Source organism: Thalia democratica, chromosome 7 (genome assembly GCF_965202585.1).
Source record: "Thalia democratica chromosome 7, ktThaDemo2.hap1.1, whole genome shotgun sequence".
NCBI classification, from domain to species: Eukaryota; Metazoa; Chordata; class Thaliacea; order Salpida; family Salpidae; genus Thalia; species Thalia democratica.
The window spans coordinates 38,049,177-38,072,356 of record NC_139171.1 but is presented as its reverse complement, the minus strand read 5'-3'; the positions used below and the strand labels follow the sequence as shown (position 1 = coordinate 38,072,356).

The 23,180-nt window shown below is 25.0% G+C and overlaps 1 protein-coding gene across 2 annotated transcripts; it reads left to right on the top strand.

Annotated features, from left to right (window-relative positions):
• The first annotated feature begins 1,424 nt into the window (after positions 1–1,424).
• Positions 1,425–22,400, top strand: LOC145840788 (copine-2-like). Of its 2 annotated transcripts, none has more exons than XR_014370118.1 (15): positions 1,425–1,605; positions 3,021–3,200; positions 4,594–4,665; positions 4,994–5,065; positions 6,017–6,090; positions 6,663–6,759; positions 7,466–7,555; positions 7,769–7,855; positions 8,439–8,498; positions 8,857–8,996; positions 9,435–9,538; positions 13,902–14,029; positions 15,163–15,191; positions 19,832–19,962; positions 21,030–21,156. XR_014370118.1 is itself a non-coding variant. In XM_082948120.1 (15 exons), exons 1-15 carry the CDS (start codon positions 1,459–1,461, stop codon positions 21,637–21,639), a joined length of 1,608 nt encoding a protein of 535 aa, XP_082804246.1. In that variant the 5' UTR covers positions 1,425–1,458; the 3' UTR covers positions 21,640–22,400. The 2 variants fall into 2 exon arrangements, 1 of the variants encoding a protein (XP_082804246.1); XM_082948120.1 differs by lacking the exon at positions 15,163–15,191 and adding an exon at positions 21,544–22,400 and having other exon boundaries at positions 21,030–21,159.
• Positions 22,401–23,180: the final 780 nt, after the last annotated feature.

Sequence of the window (23,180 nt, the reverse complement as noted above, 5' to 3'; positions counted from 1 at the left end):
AATCTTCTTTTGATATCCTGCATAAGCAGGACACCAAATACAGGTGGGTTTATTAGAATTTTACACGCAGGGTTAATGGTGCGAGGCATTGCTTTTGCAAAAAGTAGGAACCCGTGCATAGTACGAACACACTTGTAAGTACACTTTTAAGTACATCATAAAATTTTCTGTATTTTTTATTTCAAGATTTAGTGCTGCTTAACACATAACTAACGTGGGGAAAACTTTATGTGGGTATGTACTTAACGCAGGTGCTACCTCTTTAAGTGTCCAAAAGTGTCCCCGTGTGCAAAAAGTGATTCTTGTGCAAAAATGACGCCGTACAAAAGTTGACTTGTTTCCAATGAGATGATGTCTGCCATTTATGTTCATAATGATTTGTTATTCAAGACTTTACTGGCTTTGAAACGTCTGATTAATGAACAAAGGATACCCAAAGGTATGTTGATCAGAATGCTCATGGTTAATAATCTTAATCTCTGGTGCCCTCAACTACGTTATTGAGAAGTGTGCAAGTAAGAAATGAAGAAGTTGATTTTGACCTAAACAAATGAAAAAAAATGCCATGGACTATTTCAAGTGCAAAAGTTATTTGCAAGTCAATCTAAAACTTCGATTAAAACCATACTTACTGTCCTTTTTGTTAATAAAGCAGACTCCAGAAAAAAATCAAAATTACAAACTGACAAACTCTACTTTGAATAGTTTCTTGAACTTGTAAATGGGTTTGTTTCATGCTTATTCCTAGTTGAAGAATAAATATATGTTAGAGAATATCAACTAATATACTAGTATCAAAAGCAATAGAAAGAATATGATAAAATAGTTACTTTAGCAAGTAGTTCTTAAGTTTTTTTGCACACTGCACGGTAGATAACTTTAAAAAAGTTCAGTGTATACTAGATTAATAATTAAAAGTATTTTTATTTTTTATTTAAACTACTTTAATTGTGTATTACTTGCATTTTTTACTATGCTAGTACAACGAATAAAAAAAAAAAACAGGTAGTGAAATTATAATTAGTTACAAAATATGTATTGAAATATGTTTTCACTATGCGTCAAGGTTTTTATAAAGTATTTTATGAGCATACTTTGAGGAACACTTACTTAACACAAAAACTGACTGCACATATTTAATTGTAGTTTTACTTATTTATACAGAAGCTTGCGGTACTTTCTAGTGGTTGGTGTAAAAGCTTTGAAAAAACTTTAAAAAGTTGAAAGACTAACAGTTTTCCGAAATAGAATATTGATCTTGAATTTAATGATGCTGAACTAGATATACAATATTTGTAATGTTATAAATAGCTTTTTTTATGTTTAAAATCTCTGGAATGATGTTTTGTAACAAAAAATACGTTAATAAACATTCTCACTGTTTGCAAATTATTTATAATTAAACTAAGTTTTTTTACAGAAAACATATATTACAGTAAAAAAAAACTCAATTAAGTAATGGATCTGCTAGGAGGTAAGCAGGAGTTTTGCTCTAAAATTGAGCTTTCAATATCATGTACAAATCTTGCAAACAAAGATCTCACTTCAAAATCTGATCCAATTTGTGTTATTAAGCAAAAGAACTCTGCTGGAAAATATGTTGAGGTAATTTGAAAAAAAACATCTTTTATTATATTATTATTTTATTCTTTTAGTTTTTAATTTTACTCGGACATATATTTTTAATAAAAGCAGTTAGTTTAAGTAAATTGAAAATATACAACTATCTGCTATACACTTAAAAGAAACTTTTTATGTGTTTTTAATTAATTGAATTAATTAAAACCAAACAATATAAACACAGTCTTGACTAAAAACAAAAAAAAGTTTTAGTGCTAGTTAAACTATTGTAAACTAGTAATTTTGATAAAAATTAACTTGTATAGATCTGAAGTTTATAATTAATTTTTTTAATTGTTAGGTTACTACATGTAATATGTATAACTTTTTTAGAATTCAGTTTATAGAAAAGTAATGTTTTACTAAGTCTTAAAAATTAAGGGCAAATGGGTGGTAAAGCACTTTTTTGAAATTTAGTCTTGTTTTCACATAAGCTACTTGTTACTTTTACTGCTTGTTAAAATTCAAAATAACTATTGAGACATAAGTGATTAAAGGTAGAGGGTACAATAGGCTCCTTATGGGAGGTACAAACTAAAAAGGCAAAATTAGATTTTTTCACCAAAGATATTTCTCCTCCTTCAGTTTTTGAGAAATTGTTTTTAAACTTTCTAATAGTATTCTTTAATAAATTATAAACAACTGGTAGGAAACAGATATTTAACTATTTTCTAATTTTTTTTTGTGAAATATAAACAATTTTTTTTCTATAAATTTTGGTTATGAAAATAGAAAAAAAATATTTTCAATTTTCCGCTTCCTTAAAGTTGTTTGTAATATTAAAAAGTACATATCCTTAAAGTTTAAAGTAAATTGCTTCAAAAATGAAGGAGATGATTGGATTTTAATGAGTTTTTCAAAATGCTGTGAAAATCAGCCTTAAAAACTTTTGACCCAATAGTATTGATTTTTTTTTACAACACAGGTTATATTTTAAAAGTTGATCGATTTTTTTGTCCTATAAAAAGTGTCTTATAGATTATTTACAATCTAAGCTTTCAAATAAGAGCCAATGTTAATTTTTGTAAAGTTAATGTTGGACTCCCCTATGCCCTTAATCTTAAGCATTTAATTTTAGTTTTATTCACAGTTTAAATTGTTAAATCTTTCAATAAATAAATTCTTTTAAAATAAATGGTTCTTTTAATTTTATTGAGTTAATACTTAAAAAATAAACTTGATACCTAATTAAAAAACATTGTACATAACTATCAAATAAACACAACTCAAGGACTCAAAAATATGGCTAAAACAAACCTATCACAAAAATATTTATATCAGAACAAAAGTTAAAAAAAAAATATTGACATATAATTATTTTGAAATACTCTTCTTTTTTGTATTGTTTTTTAGTAACTATACTTTTGTAATACTTAAACAATCATCACTTTAAATTTTAGGTAGGACGAACTGAGCAAATAAAGGAATCTTTGAATCCTATATTTAGTAAACGAATTCCATTGAACTACTACTTTGAACAAGTGCAAGACTTAAAAATTTGTATTTATGATGTAGACAACTCAAGCTCTACCTTAAAAGATGACGATTTTTTAGGAAAAGCTTATCTAACGCTTGGGCAGGTCAATTTTGATTTTGTTTGCTATGATTAATTTTTTGTTTGCTTATGTAGCATAGTTTGATTAATTCAATCTGTAAGTTTAAAACAAGTTAAATAAAACTTTTTTCAGATTGAGTTTTATTAATAATAATGGTATACTATTTTATTGGTTTATGGTTGTCACTACATTAAAAAAAAAAAAAATATTTTAGTAGGTTATTGAACAACAAAAAAGCGCTAAAATTATTTGGTCTAAGGACCTGGTGCACAAAAAACCTTTTGGTTATCAAGTCGCACACCTTTTGGATACCTTTTAACCTCTTGTCCAGGACTACTTATAAAAATAGTGTGTCCCCATTTTATTTCAAAGGATTCGTAAATATTTTAACTTTTGATGGTTGCTTTACAAATTTATTTCTTATGTTTAAAATATTTTTTCATAAGCTACTTCCTTATATTGATAAGTATTATTAATATCAGTTTAAATTGAATTTGTGGCTGCATAACAAATAAGGTCTCCTGAAACTAAATTGTTCATGAAAATATAAAAACAACATGATCTATTTTAACTACTTTTTAAAATCAATAATTTTCTTTTTTTTAATCAATTTTTTTGGTCTACTTAAGGTCAAAATGACATCAAAGTTACAAAAATGTTTCAAAAAGTTTTATATTATTTTGTATAAGAAAATTCAAAAACTAAGCATAGTTTAACTGAATTATGTAAGTTGTATAAAATAAGTGAATTATGTATCTGAAGTTAGTGAGTTTAACAATTTAAAAAAAGGAGTTTTGGTCTTTATCAAGTTATCTTTTAAGGTAAGTATCAAAAAAAGTTGTAGCAATAAAAGACAAAACAAAGGTTGTGGAATATGTTTATATACTTATTTGTTTAGACAAATAGAAACAAAAACAAAAAAGTTTAAATTTTTTTTCAGTATACCCCAGTTTTATTATTAAAGTTTAGTTAAATTTTAACCAAAGGAACTTTTACTATACAAAGCCATAAAACATTCTTTGAATATATTTTTTCTTTTATGTTTATAAAATTGTTACACTTTTAAATGTTTATTTTCGTTTCAAATACTGTTATAAAACTAACTTTGATTTTTTCCTTTATCAAAAGATAAATTTATAATAAAGTTAAAGTTTAATTATGTATTTGCTTTTATAATTAAATAAAACCATGTTTGTTATTGTTTTTTCTAAGCAGCTTTAATTATTTTAAATTTTTACTGAAAATCAAAAAAATCAGGTTTTAATTGTTTAAAATTTATTAACTTTTTTAAATCATTATTCAGAATTTAAAACATGTTTTAACTTAAGTTATTTAGTAACATATGTTTTTACCATAATGTTAAGTTTTTAAATAAATTTTTGTTACTAACTAAAAAACTAAAAATCATAAAAAGTAGATTGTTTCTTCGAAAAAGAAGTCAGTTCCTTTAATGAAAAAGAAAAAAGTAAAATCAGATGGTCAAATTACAGTGAGTTGAAAAAACATTGATAAGAACATTTGAAATTTTTTTTCTGATTATTTGGTTATATTATAATATTGTTTAGAATTGAATTTTTTTTATTTAAATATATTACTGTAACATGATAAAAAGAATTTCGCTTGTTTATGCATAGTTATAAATAGTTAAAACAAGATTTTGTTTGTAAGTTATGTGATTTACAAAAAGAAACTATTAGAAAAATGTTACGGTAACAGCCATCTTTAACTAAATAATTTGTTTTTGAGTAAAGGCATATCAAATTTTAATTTTATTTTAAACTGTTTTTTAGAGATTTAGTAAGTTTTAATAAAAACAGATAAATGCAGATGAAGTTACTGATAAAAGGAGCTCTGCCTTTTCATTTAAAGCCATTGGAGTAGACAAAAAAGTAAGCTTTATAACCAGTTTATTAATTTTACATAATATATTTACAGTTTTTTTTTGATAATACTCAAATAAAACAACATTCAACAAATTCAAATTTTTCAAAAAAAAGTGTTGAATTAATTTTGAAGAACTTTTAAGTTCAATTGGATATCGTAAGCTATAAAATAATAAGTTATTTAAAAACATTTAGTTTGTATTAAAAAAAAAACTTAATTTATAATATAAGCTTAGTTTTAATTGAAAATGCTCAGAACAAAAAACTAATTAACATTATGAGAAAACTAAAATAGCTAAAACATGTACGAAATAATTTTATAAAAATATAAATAACTTTGTATGAAAAGGTTGCACTATGTTTTCGAGTATAAGTCAATTTTTGAAATCTTAGATTACCACAATTTTATACAATTGTTGCTTTAAAATGTTTGCTGTTATTGGCTTTAAAAACAAACAAAGAGTTTAAATTTTATTCCTTTAAAACTTTGATACATGTTTTGTTTTAAAGTAAATTTTTTTTATTTAAATTTTTTGTATGAAAATGCTTGAACGTTATTATTAAAAATAAATTCTATTTGAAATTTCTTAAAAGAGATTCCATACGAGCAAGGAAGCTACTTTGCATATTTTAAAATGACCAATCTGTAATTCATGTAATGTTTAGTATTTTAGACTATAAATTGGTAAACAAAATAAATAACTAACTCGAAGAAAAACTACTTGATTTATCACTTTTCAAAACAAAATATTTTTATCAAACAAGTTTGACTTTTTGGTTTTATTTTTGAATCCTTTAGAAAATTTATTACTTAATTCTAGACTTTCTTACATTTTAATTGATTATATAAGTAGAAATTTAAAAGGCTCTGTTATTAGATAATACAAAGTTTTGTTCAAAACACCTTAAATCGTCTGTTTTTCAGCTAAATAACCTCTGTGTTTATACCTTTTACAGGACTTATTTGGAAAGTCAGATCCATTTTTGGAGTTTTGGAGACTTCATAATGACAACTGGAGTTTGTGTTACAGGTTTAATTTTGTTTGAAATATTAAGTTTAGAATCCATAATTATAATAAAAAAGTGTGTTTACAAAAACTTATCGACAAGGCTGAAGTAAATATTTTAAACAAAGCAGTTTAGATAAAACGCATTCTTAAAGGAGTACTTAACAATAGTTTGAACAAACTCAACAAATGATACATTTAAGAGTCGGTCTGTTATATGTTTTAAAATCACAAGTCATTAGTCATCATTTTGGTTTAAACTTCATTTTTTGCAATAACTGTTTTATTAAAGGAAAACAAGTTTAAATCTACTTTTTGTCTTTTACCACTGTTAAGAATTATATAAATTAGTGGTTGTGAGCTAAAAAAACATTTTATTTTTTGTTTTTTATATAAAAAAAAACGGTTTAACTATCTAAGTTTAATTGTAAGTTAAATTTATCAACTGACTTTAAAATTCGTTTTCAAAGTAAAACTAGACTGAAGTTTACAGGGAAGTTGTTTTTTGTAATATAGTTAATAAAAAAGATTAGTTAATTGTAATAAGTTCTTTGAAAATTGATCTTAGTGATAATCAATTAATTTTTTTAAAACAGAACTGAGGTGATAAAAAATGATTTAAACCCAATTTGGAAGAAGTTTTATATACCTCACTACTTGCTAGCTAGCAAAGAAGGCGAAAAAGAAGTTAAAGTAATTAAATTTTTAGTTTTTAATCATAGTTTTACGATTGTTATTTAAAAATACTACCTAATTTACTTAATTTAATTATTACCTGTTTTATTGAAATAAGATCAAGTTATATAATAAAAAAAGAGTAAAATAAAACTAAGTATTTTTACTTATATCTAGACTAAAAAAATATAAGTTAACTAAGTTTAAGTAGAAACAAAGCGTAATCTTTAGATAAATAAACTAATACAAGTTTTATTAAATACATAAACTAATTTTACTACTTTTATATGGCTTATTGTTTAAGAAATTTATATATAAAAAATAACATTTAATTCATATGTGTATATATATTATAACCTTACATATGTATTTAAGATATACTGAATGTATATTAAATATTGATTGTGCTTTTGAAATCTTTTAAGAAGTTTAAAGTTTGTTAATTGTTCAATTATAAGCTAAAACTTTTGTTTAACTTTTAGAATTAGTCTTTCTTAGAATTAAAAGTGTTAGTTACAACATAAGTTTTGTATCAAAGGTTTAAAAGTATAAGAAAAAAAAAACTTTATATTTATTTTTTGCGTGTTTAAGTTTTACTGTACTTTGTATATTATTAAACTATCTTAAAAAACTTAAAATTCGTAAGACTTAAAAAAAAAAAAATTGTAACAAAACTTTTTGATCAAGTATAAAAGTAAGTTACAAATAGCTGATTTTCAAACAGTTAGTTTGCTATGATGCTGATTCAGACGGCAGTCATGATCTAATTGGTGAATGTTACGTAACAATGAAACAGTTGGAAGCTGCACCAAAGGTAAAACACCTACACATTTTGATTATTTAAGTTTTACAAAGTTTCAAGTCCTGTCAATATTTTCTTAACCTACAAATTAGCTTATTTAAAGCTCTTTTTATTTAAAATCTTTATCTTTATTATTTTTTGGTATAAATTTGAACACAAGCTTAAAAAGTTTGTTTACTCACTTTGTTTGGGTGATTTACTAAGCCTGATTTCTATTAAAAACAGGATGGTTTTCCGTTAATAAGCCCAAAGAAGAAAGCAAAAAAGAAGAATTACAAACATTCTGGTATATTGGTTCTTGATCAGTATAAAGTCGGTTTTTTTACTAATCATTCATACTTTAGAAAAAAATAGTGTTTTGTTTATACTAACATATTTGTTTAATTTATTTTTTTTATTTTTACTTTTTTATTAATGATTTTAATTAATTTGAGTATAAAAATAGATTAAAATTTCCGATTTTTTTAAAATTTAGACAACATATATATAAATCTCATATACAATTAACATTGTTGATAAAATTAGTTCTAAATACAAATTTAAGAAGTTTTAACAGCCAATCGTTGTAAAGTATCTTTTAGTTTATAAACTTTCATAAAAAAAATGTTATTTTTTATCGTGCATAATTATTAAACTATATTTTATTTTTGCAGATTGTTAAAAACAATACAATGTTTCACTCTTATACTAAAATATAAGAGATCTCCGGTTGTTAAACATTGCTTTTTTTTTTAACAATATGCAAAAATAAAATCTAATTCGTCTCCTTATAGCTACATAAATTGAGAACTTTCTATTGTTTAATTTAAAGCAAATTACGATATCATAACAATTTGATTAATTAATATTTTTGATTAATAGAATTTGCTTAAATAAAAAAAAATACATTACACAGTTGGTGATGAATTATAGTTTTCTGGATTTTCTCTTTGGAGGGTTGCAACTAAACTTCACAGTTGGTGGTAGTACTTGTAAAACTAATGAGCAATAAGTACAAAAGTTTTTTTATATTTTTATAATCTTTAAATTCAACACTTTTATATTAAGTTTCATAGTTTTTATGATAGTTAAGTTTATTTTATTTGGGAAAAAGACAAAAATGCTAAACATAAACAAAAAAATACAAAAAAAATATTAAGCACAAATTTTAAACCATCAACTTAAGTGTTTTTATGTTCAAAAGTTTTTTAAATTAAATTATTATAATGTTTATTGTGCGATGTTGGACTCAGGCAATAAAAACCTGAGCTACTTAGAAGCATCTTAAAAAAATATTTTGTATGCATAATTTTATCTACAAAGTAATGTTTCAGGTCGGTATAGATTTCACAATATCCAATGGAAACCCACTGGAGCCGAGATCGCTGCATTACTTGCATAGCGAACCGGGTCAGCTTAATCAGTACCAACAGAGCTTGTACGCCATCGGAAACATTGTGCAAGATTACGACTAGTTAGTTTTTCAAATGTTAATTATTTGACGTGTTTTTTCAATAGTGTTACTGTGAAATACTTTCGCTTGTTTTTCGCTTCGCTTGAAGTAGTGCGAAATATTTTACTAACTTTTACTAAAATGTTATTGGGTATTTCTGAAAAAAAGTAAAACTAGATGTTTCTTAATGTTATCTATTCAATATTTTTTTTTCAAAGCTAGAGTTTGTGAGTTTTAAATAAGTATGTAATTCATTATTTAAAAAAAGTTTATTGAAAATCCTTTTAAAGTTAATTATTGATTTTGCTATACTATTCCATAAAAACTTTAAGAGTCGAACAGTATTTTAAGTAAGTATCTTACAATTATTTTTACAATACTTTCCAAAATAGATATTATTAGTTTATACTTAATCTTATGATATTTTCAAACATTTGTAACAATTTTTTTTACGAAAAGCGACAAGATGTTTCCAGCATTCGGTTTCGGAGGCCAGTTGCCGGACGGGAGTGTTTCTCACGAGTTCGCGCTCAACTTCAACCACGCCAACCCGTACTGCGCTGGTGAGTTGTAGTTGGGTTTAAAAAAGTTAACGTCTTATAAAAGTGTTTTTTAATGTTAGTTTGTATTATAAAAATGTTTGTGAGCAACATGATCTTACGTGTGGTTTATCTAGTTAACAGGGTTGCCATAAAACACGGAATCCTTGAAAAACCTGGAGTTTGTATTAAAAGCATTACATTACATCTTTTTAATATTTTTATAATAATTAAGACAATTTTTTAGTTTAGTTTTAGGTTTTATACTTTAAATTGAGAAAAAAAGCTTTTACTTTTAAAAACCTGGAAAGAAATTCAGAAAACCTGAATTTTTTTTTTCAAAAACTTATGGCAACCCTGAATCAAGGTCATCAGTAGGTATTAATTACGCACTTGGTTATCATGATATTAATGACTAAAAAGTCAGGTAATTTTGTAGCGACCCACACTTTAGCATTGTCCATCATATATATAATTTTAAAATCAATTAAAAATTAAAACATTGATTATTAAGTTTTGTTAATGTACTTAAGAATAGCTAATTTTTACATAAATTGCCGTATAAAAGATTAGTGAAAACACTAAAAAAATGATGTATTAAAGCTACTTTCAGTATTGTTTTTAGCACTATATAAAAATCAACTAATCAGTAAAAGTTTAGCAGAATTAGAACATTAGTTGTACATAAACAAATTTATCATGTACTTGACTTTGTTAATGTTTTGAAGTTTACAACTAAATTAGAAAAGCACTAAACTAAATTTATGCACACTAGATTTTTATAAAATAAGCGCAAAAGGTGCTAAAAAAATCAAAATGGATAGTAATATGCAAGTAACATCAGTACAAGCGCGCATTAATTTTCTCAGTAAGCTGTTATTTACGTAATTAATTAAGTTTATTTTATAAGGTTAGACTACATGCTAAGTTTTTTAATCTTTCACTTCCGCATTTTGGTTGCAACATTAGTTTTTTATGAAGCCTTTATGTTAGCTACTATGATATAAAGTAAAACTATTATTAATTTAGTATTATATAAAGTCATGATTGCGTTAGATTGCAATTATTAAAAAAAACGTAAAAACTTAGAAATGTTTCGCATAATTTACACAGTTGTTCAATTTTATTACTGTTATGAATATACTTTTCTTAATTTACAACTTGAAATGTTTTAGCTGTTAGTGTATCAATTATTAGTTGATTTATGTAAAAAGTCTTACAAATGGTTTTTGGCACTGGATAAAATCATTGATGTTAGTATTAATAAGATTAGAATAGTTTGCTGGTAGGTTGAAATATAAATTTAGTCTAACTTAAGTAATGATTCAAATGAAAATTAAAAGTAAATATATAGACCGAAATTTATAATCATTATAAAACTTAGACAAAAATAAAACTAAATTAAATTTATTAAAATAATATTTTTTCTAAACAATTTATAACAATTATAATATTGCCACATTGAGTTTAAGCACTGGTTAAGTAGCTTTACAAATCTTGTTTCTGTCCTGGTTTGTAAATTGTTTTTCTTTAAACAATAAATCACTTTTAGTTCATGTCTAGTATTAACTGTTTTTTTTAAGATAATTGTTAAAAATGTTGCAAATCAGAAAATTCATGCGTCCCTGATGATTCTAAGTATGAAAAGTACAAAAACTACAACAAGTAAGAAATAGAAATACTTTATTTTTACTATTTATAAAACACAAAACTATTGCTAATTAAACATGATTAGTGTTGAATTTTTTTGTAGTTTTAGCTATACTAAGGGTCGGCAAACTGCAAATATGAGACCCGCAAGGTACTATGAGCTAAAAACACACTTTTTAAAATAATAAATATAAGTTTTCATTGAAAAAACTTGCAGTTAAGTTCTATGTTTGATAGTTACCAGTTATTTCTTCTAAATTGCTTATTTTATTTAAAATGCAATATTTATATTTATTACTATTATTATTATTTTAATAACTCAGTAATTATTGAGTTGGAATTTTTCAATACAAAGCCGCTCGCAAGCAATTTTTTTGAGCAAAATCGACTCGCCACTTATAAAAGGCTGCCAAACCCTGAGGTATACCAAGGGCTTTCAAATTATAACTTATTTACATAAATCAATTTACTAGGCAGCATAGCCCCTTTTAGACGGTTTTACCACCTCAGTGTGCAATAAATAGTAAATTGGCACAAGAGGGGAGATTTAAAGTTAATAAGAAATTTTTATTTTTTATATGAGTTATCAAAAAATAAGCTACTAATTTATGAGATCATATAAAAAAAAAGAAAATTAAAGTAAATTTTCTGAAGTAAAAATCAAACGATTCAGTGATTTTAAGTTTGTTTGCAAAACTGTAGTTTCGTAGTAGTAACACTACCAGTGCTCGTCAGTTACGATAATTAAAAAAACTAATTAGGCGTGTTAATTTTTAAGTAAATTAGTAAGTGACGAAACTATAGTTTTGCAAATAATTTTGAAATCACTAAATCGTTTATCTCAAACTCTTCAAAAATTTTTAAACTGAGCAAAGTTATATTCACTTATGTTAAAGTGATTTTGAATAAAATAAAAGTTATAAAACATTATAATACTTTTATTAGTAAATTCTAAATGTAAGTAAGGATTAAATTAAAGAAAAAATATACTAAAACCAATATTTCGTGGTACTTAAAGACAGGTTTTCTGTTATAAAATTATGATAGCTAACTGAAATTCAAAATGCTTGGAGAAATTGTTTTATTATTTTAATCTCTTTAGCATAGATTAAACATAAAGTTATGTTAAACTTTTTGTTTGTTTAATATGTTCATAGTATGTAGTTAATTTTCTTACTACTTACGATTTTTTTTGCTAACGGGATAGCAACTAGTTCTTGCTATCCATGCCAAACATTAAAACTATTTTGTATAAAAACTTTTTCTAATGCTCAAAAGAATTTTGATAAATAAAACAAGAATAGGTATGTTTGTTGTATTCTATCAAAAATCTTTTTTTGGTCCTTTTTAATAGTTTTAAAAAATTTATAAAGTGTTTAAAATATTGCTGATGTGTTAAAATTATGAAATTAAATACGAGAATGCTAATAAAGTTTATAATACAATAAATGTAAAAGATATTTTTCCATTTTAAATATTTAGCTAAATACATAAAACCAAGAAAGCGGATTTTATTTTTTCAATCTAAAAAATCAGAAATTTGTCAATTAATTTGGGAAGTATTGAGCTAGACTAAAGCTGACGTGTGGTAAAAGTACAGAAGGTAAAGCAGGAGTAGGGGCAAACTTTGCAGATTATTTGCAGGTCACATTAAAAGAAAAAGAACCTTTTAATTTATAGAAATAAGACCTATATATATGTGTAAGACCAATGTGTAATCAAATAAACATAAAATAGTCAGCAGTATACTTAAAAGTAAAACAAATACATGTTTGTTAACTTGTATTATTAAAATGCTCGAAATTGTTTCTACAGCATGAGTAAATTTGTAGCTACAAAGAATTTAAAAGCTATTTGGCCCGCAGACTGCAATTCAACTGTACAATCAAAACCTCTCGTTTAAATACCAAAAAAACTTTTTATAATATAAGCATGTGTGTAAATTTTTAAAGATAGAACTTCAAAAGAAAATGTTCTTGGCTTAGAAAGATTTATTTCCATTCTATAATTTGCAATAATAACATGATAAACCGAAATAAGCAAATATTTTTATAAAGATGAAGCTTATTAGTCAGCAATAAGATAGGTTGCTAAACTAAACAAAAATAGTTTACTAAATTCATTTACCTTGTTTAACTTAGATAGCCAAAATAGCAAAAATGTAAAGTGATATTTTTCTGTAGCGAAAGAAGCAAATTTTGACACAAATTTGTCACAGACAAAAACTAATTTTTTTTAAAGTTTTAGCACAAAAACTCATTTTAACAGTAATGTATGAATTAAAATATTTCTCATAATTTTCTTATTGTTTTGTACATAGTTACTGATGTGATTTTACCTTAGCCTATAACAAAAGCTTTTGTATATTAAAAAAAATAATTTTAAACTAATTTATATTTCTAATTAAACTGACATTTCTCGAATTCAAATTATTAAAAACACTCTTAATTTTTAGTATTTGCTATGATTTTGTTATTTCTAATAATTTTTTTATTTTTCATTGTCTTCTAACTAAATTTTAATTGTGTAAAGTTTCATACATTTTCTTTTTCAGAATTTCATGTATGAGTGTTTGGTACTCAATATACCTAATAAGCACTCATAAAGCTGACTAACTTTGTTAGTCATGGTTTTAAAAATATAATCTGCTTGTGACATTGCTTTTTTTATAAGCGTTGTCCGGCTAAACTTTCAAAGCACGCTTACCATCATTCACAATTCAATATTTTTAATCCAGGTATCCAGGGTATAGCAGCAGCATACACCCATTCGGTCCACCACGTGAAACTCGCAGCGCCAACCTGCATGTCTCCCATCATAAACCACGTTGCAGCGTTTGCGAGGCAGCAACACAACTCTGCTACTGTTAGTTTTCTGTTACATGTTTTTATATTGTTAGTTTGTAGTTAGAGACGCAAGTGCGTTGTTTAAAAAATTTCTGCGATGTTTTAATTCTGTTAGTTTTCTGAAAGTTAAACGTTTGTGTCTTTTTCTTAAATTTTCCTGCTTCGCCAGGATCTTTATTAATAACAAACGATTAGCTTGAATTTTTGAATGTTTATGTCTGTTAATTTGGTAATTTTTAATATGTGTAGTACAAATTTTATGAAATCTGTCTATTAATTACAATCCTAGTATTTACTACAATAATGTATAAATAGCAAATTTTTAAATAGTGTTTGCTTTAACACATAAAGTTAATAACTTGTAATTTTAGAAATAGAGGTAAAAGTAGTTCTTTAATTTTTTGTTTTGCTACATCTACAAAAACAACTTTTACTTTATGTGTTGACTTGTCACATAATAGCTTTTGTTTATAATCAGTTTTAAAGTTATTAAAGTTTTAGAGTTTTTCTATTTAAACCTTAGTTAGTATTTTATAAAAATTATAGCAAAACATTATTATGTGCAGCAATTTGCGTTGTAGTTTAAAAAGTTTACTTTTACAGGGTTGCCAAAAAACTTGAAAACCTGGAAAAAAAACTAGAATAAGCTATAATTTTAAACAATTTTAACATGAAAAATAATTAATTTTTGGTTAGATACGAAAAATCTACCATGATTTTTTTTTACTATATGTTATTTTATTTCTTATAAAATACATTTTGAGGAAAATTACAGTATCTTTTCAATATTTTGATGCTATTTAACACAGTTTTTTACTTTAAATTTAGTTTTATGCTTAAAGTGGACAAAACTTGTACTTTATAAAACCCGGAAGACATTCATAAAACCTGGAAAAAAAAAATCAAAAAATCCTTTGGCAACCCTCTTTTGTTAGTATCTAGAATTAATTAAAAAATTAAGCATAATTTTATTATCAACCTAGTATGTAACATTTAAAAATACGTATTTACTATCAACATGTGTTTACAAAAACTATTCTTCTTTCTAAGCTATTATTTGCTTTTCTAGCTGAAATTTATTTGCTTAAGTTTGAAGTTTTCTGAAATTGAAAGTTTTAGAATTTTTTTTTTAAATATATGTATATATTTCAGAAAGCCGATGTGAGTTTCGCTGGTAAAAGGTTAAAGTATAATTTATGTTTGCATGTTTTTCTAAAATGTAAAATGCTTAGATAACATTTTGTTTTTACTTTTGGTGAATAATTAAAAACAAATTAGCCATAATTGTTAACTTGACACAGTTCATTAAATCTATGAAATTTCCTTAGTTTCAGTATTTATGATTGTTTCTGTACATGGTCGTAAAACACTTATTTTGGGTAAATAATTAATTCCAAATTTGCCATAATTGTTTTTAAATTTAAGTTTGAAACAGTTCATTAGTTGTATGATTTTTACTAAGTTTAATTGTTTATAATTACTTGTGTACATGCTTGTAAATTATGGTTGGTTTGTAAAAATTTTAGCATGAATGAAATATTATTTATTTTCTTTTACAATTTTAGTAGTATTTTAATTAAGTCATACACTAAAGAAAAAATTAATTACATTTTGTTGTTATTAGTTTTTGTTATTAATTATAATATATGTTCACCACTTCAAACTTATTAACTTGGTTTGTTTAGTATTAATAATCTTAATCGAAGGTGCCATTGATTTAGATATTAAAATTGATTTGCAAATCTTAAAACTGGGTAGCTGTCTAAATTGCGCGAGCGTACAAAATTGCACGAGGGGACAAAATTGCACGAAAACACAAAATTGCACGAAGATACTTTTGCACGAAGACTAATTTGCACGAGAGCACAAAATTGCACGAAGATGAAATTGCACGTAGACAAAATTGCACGAAGGTTCACTTTTGCACGAAGACACTTTTGCACGAGGGTACAATTTTGCTCGAGCAGACAATGATGCACGCAGACACTTATGCACGAAGGGTCATTTTTGAACGAGTGACAATTTAGCACGGAGGGTCAATTTTGCACGAGTTTTGTTTCCTACCCAGGGACGGGTCAAAATTGCGCGTAGACATTTTTGCACGAGGGGACAAAATTGCACGAAAAAACTTTTTTGGACGAAAAAATGTGTATAATATATTTTTAAAAAATCAGAATTAAAAAAATTAATAACTAGATAATATAAAAATGCAAAAAAAAACTATTTAATATTAAAAAAAAAAAAATAAGTAAAAAATTTAAAGTAAAAGTTAAAAAAACAATTAAAAAAAAAAGTAAATAAATATTAAGTGAAAAAAACAAATCAATTAATAAAAAAATAATAATAGTAAGTAGAAGAATAAAAAAAATAATATTTTTAAGTTAAAAAAAAATTATTTTTAAAACAAAAATAAATATTAATTGTTAAATAGATTAAAGTAAATAATAAAAAAAGTCAGAATTTAGAAAATCAAATAACTAAATAATAAATAAACTTTGAAAAAATCAAAAAATAAATAAGATTCATAAAAAATAATAAACTAAATAATAAATACATTAAATAAAAGTCCAAAACAAAAGTTAATAAAATTATTAAAAAAAGTTAAAATAAATGAAATAAACAATTAAAAAAGTTTAAAAGAAATGCTAACAATTAAAAAATTCAAAATGAACGAATTAAATAATAAACAAAAATCAAAAAAAAAAAAAATTATTAAATTAAAAATAAAATTAGGTTATAAAATTAGATTCTAACCGTTATTAAAATATAATTACCAAAAAGAGTTTTGTTTATACTAATAATATTTTTTTGTTAAAAATAGAAATTAAGTAATTCTAGATGTTGTATTATTTTGTTTGTTTTATTTTAATCAAAAGCTTGTATCTCCTTTTTCTTCTAACAAAGTAAGAAGAAAATTGCTTCTGCCAGTGCTTTTGCGCAAGTCTGGGTTAGATAAAGAGAAAAAACAGAGCAGGAAAAACTTAAGATGTAATTAGAGTAAAACGCGTGCAAATAGTAATGCAACTAAAATAAAGTTTAGACAAATAGGAAATAATGATATATAAATTATGTTTAAAAGTTTTATAAAAAAAAAAAATTTTAAGTATAATTTATGGAAGTACACAGCCATAACAGAACTTTCTGTACAATGCACAATAAAAATTTCATCAGACGGATTTTCTCCTTTCTAAATTTATTTAATTTATACACTGTTTTGCATGCTCGTTTTTTTCTGTGCAAAAGTATCTTCGTGCAATTTTGTCCCCTCGTGCATTTTTGTACGCTCGTGCAATTTTAACACTTACCCATGTAAATAATAATTATTTATTAGTATTTTTAATCTTGTTTTATTTCATATTGAAGTTTAGTATAATTTTAATTTAATTTAAGTTTACATCAATACACTTTTATTCTTTAATAAGGGATATTTTTATTAAAATAAAACCCTATTTTATTTTTATTGAAAATTTATTTAATTTTTTATAAGTTTTTAAACACAATGATTTAGTTTCAATTTAAAAAAAGCTAAGTAAGTTAAAAAAATAAATAAAATTAATATAAACCTAAATAACTTAAAATATACTACACTAAAAGCTGCTTATTTTATTTTTTTTATAAAATATAAAGGTTTTAATATATTTATTATTTAGTTATTTTAAGTTAGTACTTTTTTGTGCAAAATTTACCCTCCGTGCAAAACTGTCTATCGTGCAAAATTGACCTTCCGTGCAAAATTGTAACTCGTGCAAAATAGAGCTTCCGTGCAAATTAGTCTTCGTGCAATTTTGTCCCATCGTGCAATTTTGTGCCTGCGTGCAAACTAGTCTTCGTGCAAAAGTATCTTCGTGCAATTTTGTACACTCGTGCAATTTTGTTCTTGTGCAATTTAGTCCCCATGTGCAATTTAGTAACCTCGTGCAATTTTGTCTTCGCGCAATTTAGACCCGTTCCCCTTAAAACTATAATGCAAACAATCTTATGTTTTAGTTTTTTGTTTTCTCGTTTATATACTAACTCGCGTCTGGTGCAAATTTTTAAACAAAAGAGTATCATGTCAATACACATTACGCCAACAAGCCAGTAAATTAAATAACTTTTAAAACATACAAAACCTTTTCTATTGATTTCTCATAAAATTCAAGTTTAGTAAGCTGCATTACTTCTTTGTAACAAGAAATAACAAAAGTGTTAAGCTTATTAGAGTTGTCAAACTAGTCATTATAGGAAATAAAAACAAACAAGCGTTTTCTTAAGCTTTAAATCTGATTTTTCACAAAATTTAGGCTAATAATTAACTTTTAAAGCATAAATATGTGTTATATTTAGTCCTAGAAATTTATTTTTTGATGTTGAAAAGACAATAAAAGTGTTTTTATCATCTTAACTAAAAAAAAACAAAGTTAAAACTTTGTCGTTAGAAGTTAAGGATATTTAACTAAGGTAACAATTTTATTAAGAATTAGATAGTGAATTAATGTTTTTATTTATATAAAAACACAGCTTTTAACTTTTTTATTTTTAGGTTTGTGTATGTAAATATGAATAAAAATGATTATTTTAGTTGATTTAAATGCACAAAGTTAATAAGCCAATGAAAGTTACAAAATCGTGTTTTAGTTCATTAAAAAAGAATTTATGTAAAATAAATTAAAAGTTGTTTTTAATTTCAGTTTTTAAGTTAAAGTCATAAGGGGAGGGCGTCCAACATTTTTTTATAAAAAATTAATTTTAGATTAAATATGAAAGCTTTAAGGATATACTACAAGCCAGTTTTATAGAAATAAAAAAGTGTATTTAACTTTTGAGATATTCTAATTTTTGTAAAAATGCTTTCGATACAAAAGTATAGACCGCAAGTTTGTTATGGTTAATTTCCTTGAAAATTTAAATATTCACTAAAATATTATCTTCTCCTTTTTTTTTTGAGCTAGAGACCTCGAATACTCAAGAAACATTACTTACATAGTTTAAAAGACTTTAAAAGTTGAAATAAAAAAAATATTAAAAAATAAAATTTTTAGATAAAATTAAAAAAAAACAGATGTTTTTGTAATTAATATTTTAGTTTTAATTTAAAAATTTCCTGAGTTTTATAAATTGAAAAAAAAAAATATTAGTAAAAGATTTACTGTAAAAAAATAGGAGATAGGTTAAAAAACAAAGGAGAAGAAATGTTTTTAGTGAAATGGTCTTAATTCGCGTTTTTTCCTCCTTCTATAAGGAACCTGTTGATCGTTTATATCTCCGAAAGTTACTTTTTGTTTTAAGCGGTTAAAAATTTCTGATAGCTAAGATAAAACTCTACATAATAAGATTAAATTGTAAAAAACAAGGTTGACCACCTTATGACCTTAATTGATTATCAAGTGAGTTGTTTACAAGTGATTATTTAATGAATGTTGTAATAATTTTGTATTTGTAATATTAGTCATTAAAACAGAAATAAAAGTATTTTCTTTACTTGTTTCATTAACAAATAGCATGCACTTAAGTTAATTACAGCTACTTACTGGGTGAACAAAACTTATTAGTTAATGGTTAAAATATAGTTTTTAATCAACCTTTTCTAAACCTTAAATAAAAAAACACTTGTGTAAGAATCTAAAACAAAAATATTCCGCACATGTTTTAATTTTGAAACTAAATATTTTCCTACAAATCTAATCAGAACTACTACTTACTGCTGATATTTTCGATAAAATCAGTTTTTCACAAACTCTTTTTTATAATGAATTGTAGTAATTAAAAAAATAAAGATAAAAAAATGAATTTAAACAAAAACATTCTGCCCATGTTTCAACATTGCAATCAAACATCACAGAGCTACTACGTGTTGCTGATACTGACGGACGGGGTGATCACCGACATGGACGAGACCAAGCACGCCATCTGCAGCGCGTCACTGCTCCCCATGTCCATCATCATCGTCGGCGTGGGTGACGCCAACTTCGGGTTCGTTGTTTGCGTAAAGTTGGTGTTTGTGAAAGTAGGAAAAATAAAGATTGGGATGCAAAACGTTTAACGATTAGTTTTTAAAGAAATATCGTAATGTACGAAAGCGGTTTATTACAATTGAAAATGCAACTATCTTAATCCGACCGGAAAGTACCTTTTTGGATCCCGCCGAATTCTAAATTAAAATTATTATTCGGATATGGAATCCCGGATCTTGTTTAAAAATATTATTCAGATCCGGCTGGATCCTTATGTTATGGATCCGGTAGATCGCCCACTGAAAGCCCTTAAAAAAAAGCTAATATACATATTTGAGGGGAGTTTTGAAACTTACACTAGATATTCTGGAGTTAATGATTAAGAGAAAAAAAAAAACTTATGTGTATTTATGTGTAGGTTTGGAACTTACACCACATATTTCGATAAAGAAAAAATTAAGAGTTGTAATACATATATTTTTCAGGAACGTGATTAAATTGCACGAGAAAAAAATTGCACTAGTGCACAAAATTGCACGAAGCCAAATTTGCACGAGGGCACAAAATTGCACGAAGACGATTTTGCACCAACGGTCAATTTTGCACGAGTTACATTTTTGCACGAGAGTAAAAAATACAGAAAAAAAAACTAAAAAAAAAACAAAAAAACAAAAGATAAAAAAATAAAAAAAGTTACTGACCGAGGGTAAGGGTTAGGGGGTAACAGTGATAGTAAAAAAATAAATAAAAAAAGGAATAAACTAAACAAAAAATAATAACTTACCGACCGAGGGTAAGGGTTAGGGGTAACAGTGATAGTAAAAAAAAATTATTAAAAAAAAAATGAAATTATTACAAAAATTAAAAAATATAAAATAAATAAATTAACCCGTGCAAAAAAGTCTCCGTGCAAAATTGTCTGCTTGTGCAAAAGTGACCCTTCATACAAAGGTATCCTCGTGCAATTTTGTACGCTCGTGCAAATTAGACAGCTACCCATATTTTTCAGTAGGGTTTTATCAAAAAGTTCTAGATAAAATATCTGCTAATACGTAGCACTTTTAAAATTATGTTTAAATAATGTAGTTCTATGGAGGAGCTTGATGGCGATGACGGAGTTTTGAAATCACCAATAACCGGAGATAAATGCAGACGAGATATCGTTCAGTTTGTTCCTTTTAATGACTTTAAACGTGGTCATAGACAAGGTGCCAAGGTAAAGTTTAAAATAATATCGCTACTTAATTTTTTTCCTAGCTTTTTATCTTGTTTTTTATATATTTGGTTGAAACATCATATAAAGGAATTTTTATCACAAAGACTCCATGTGTTGTTCATATTTTATACATCTAGCGAAAAACGGTTGCTAGCATAAAGCACTGGCTTGTAAAAGCAGTTAGTTTTGATTTTTTGACGAGCTTTGCTTGTCTGGATGTTTAGGATTTAACGCCTTATTTAATTATCTCTCATAGTTAAAAGTTATTAAAACTCTTGTTGCAAGAAAAAACTACTAAATGAATATTGATTGAATTACGTGTTGTTTAATTGCCGAATGAAAATAATTCAATTACGTGTTGTAAAAATGTTCAAATATATATAGGAGCTGGCAAGAGCAGTTTTAGCAGAGTTGCCAGGACAAGTGACCGGCTACTACAAACAACAAGGCATTGAACCAATGATCCGTCCCACCAACTAAATCCTTACTCTTGTAATTTTTTACACAATTTCGACGTATTTGTACTTTACTTAAAATTTTTTTACAGTGTTAAAAACTAATTTTACATTAGTTTTTTAGATTATGATAAATCATTAAACAAATATTATTCAGTTTTTCATCAAAAGTGCCATATGTAAAATATGCAGTTTTTTAAGTTCTGTATAGAATAATAGTTAGAAAAATACTTATAAATAGTTAAATAGCAGCATCAATGATTTTGTATGTTTACACATGACTTTAGTTTTTTAAATAAGTTTTGTAGTCCTTGTTTTAATTCTGTATAATATCTTTTAGCATATACTTGTTAAATTTAGATTTAAATGAAGTTAAATGACTGTATTATTTCCTATCATAATAACAAAAATATTATTAGCAATATTTAAAATAAAGTTTTTAAAGCTGTTTGAAAATAGTTATTTTCAATATAGTGTACGAATAAACTCGTTACTGGGTAATCTGATAACATATTTCTTTAAAGCTTGAAATAACCTGAAAAATATTGCTTATTTTCTGTTTGTCTTTGTAAGGATTTTAATTTACCTGCTTTAGTTTATCATTTATACTCAAAAATATACAATAGTGTTTTCATTCTTACTTAAAAGCGAACGTAATTAACAGTTTTATAAATTAAAATTATAAAATAAGTTGTAGAATTTACAAATGTTTCTACTTAACTAGTTAAAAAATTGAAATAAAATTTTAAAGGTATTATAGTCAGCTAAATGTTTATTTATAAAATTATTGTAACTAAGAACCGTAATAAAACAAAAACCATATGAACTTAATTGTTGTTTTTACTATTTTTATTGTCTTTTTTTTAATTGTCTGACAGTTTTGAGTACATTTAAGCTAGTTTTTAGTACTTTTAGATAATTTTTGCTTTAAAGAGCGAACTTTTTGTATGTATTAGATGTAAAAAGGTGTAAATGATTAACTGATAATTTAGTAAAAAAAACCTACTCTTGAAGAAAATATTTTATGAAAGCTAATATAAATGATTCTTGTTTTACTTAATTCTTTAGAGTAGTTTTATAGATTAAAGTACAAAACCTTACAGCTTTATCATACCAAAAGTAGTATTTTTTTGAAATTTTTTTTATCATAAATCTAAATCATGATTGGCAAACTGCGGTACCCAACTTAGAAATATGGGGTGCACGACTATTCAAATTCGGACAATTCAAATTCCGACAATTCAAATTCTTAATAAAAATTTTAAACGGCTAAAAATAAAAAAATAATGTATATTTATTTAAAATAAAGAATGCATATGTAAATCATATTAATATATACAGGCCACTTTTTTCTTTTTGCAAAAAATTAAATATTTTTTGAGATATGGCTTTATTAAAGTAAAAAATATAGTTATTTTTAGTAATTTTAAAATATCTTGAAATTTTTTTTGGATATTTTAAAAAAGACAAAAGTGGCTTGTAGATATTACTAAGATCTACATATACATTTTTTATCTTTTTAAAATTTATTTTACTTTTAGAGATATAGTCTTTTAAATATTTTCT

What these genes read in the sequence shown, in the direction of transcription:
- LOC145840788 (XM_082948120.1), top strand. Translation starts at nt 1,459, where the DNA reads ATGGATCTGCTAGGAGGTAAGCAGGAGTTTTGCTCTAAAATTGAGCTT. An exon ending in AATCAGATGGTCAAATTACA is followed by an intron (nt 4,666 to 4,993) that starts GTGAGTTGAAAA and finishes TAATAAAAACAG; the next exon opens with ATAAATGCAGATGAAGTTAC. An exon ending in CCATTGGAGTAGACAAAAAA is followed by an intron (nt 5,066 to 6,016) that starts GTAAGCTTTATA and finishes TACCTTTTACAG; the next exon opens with GACTTATTTGGAAAGTCAGA.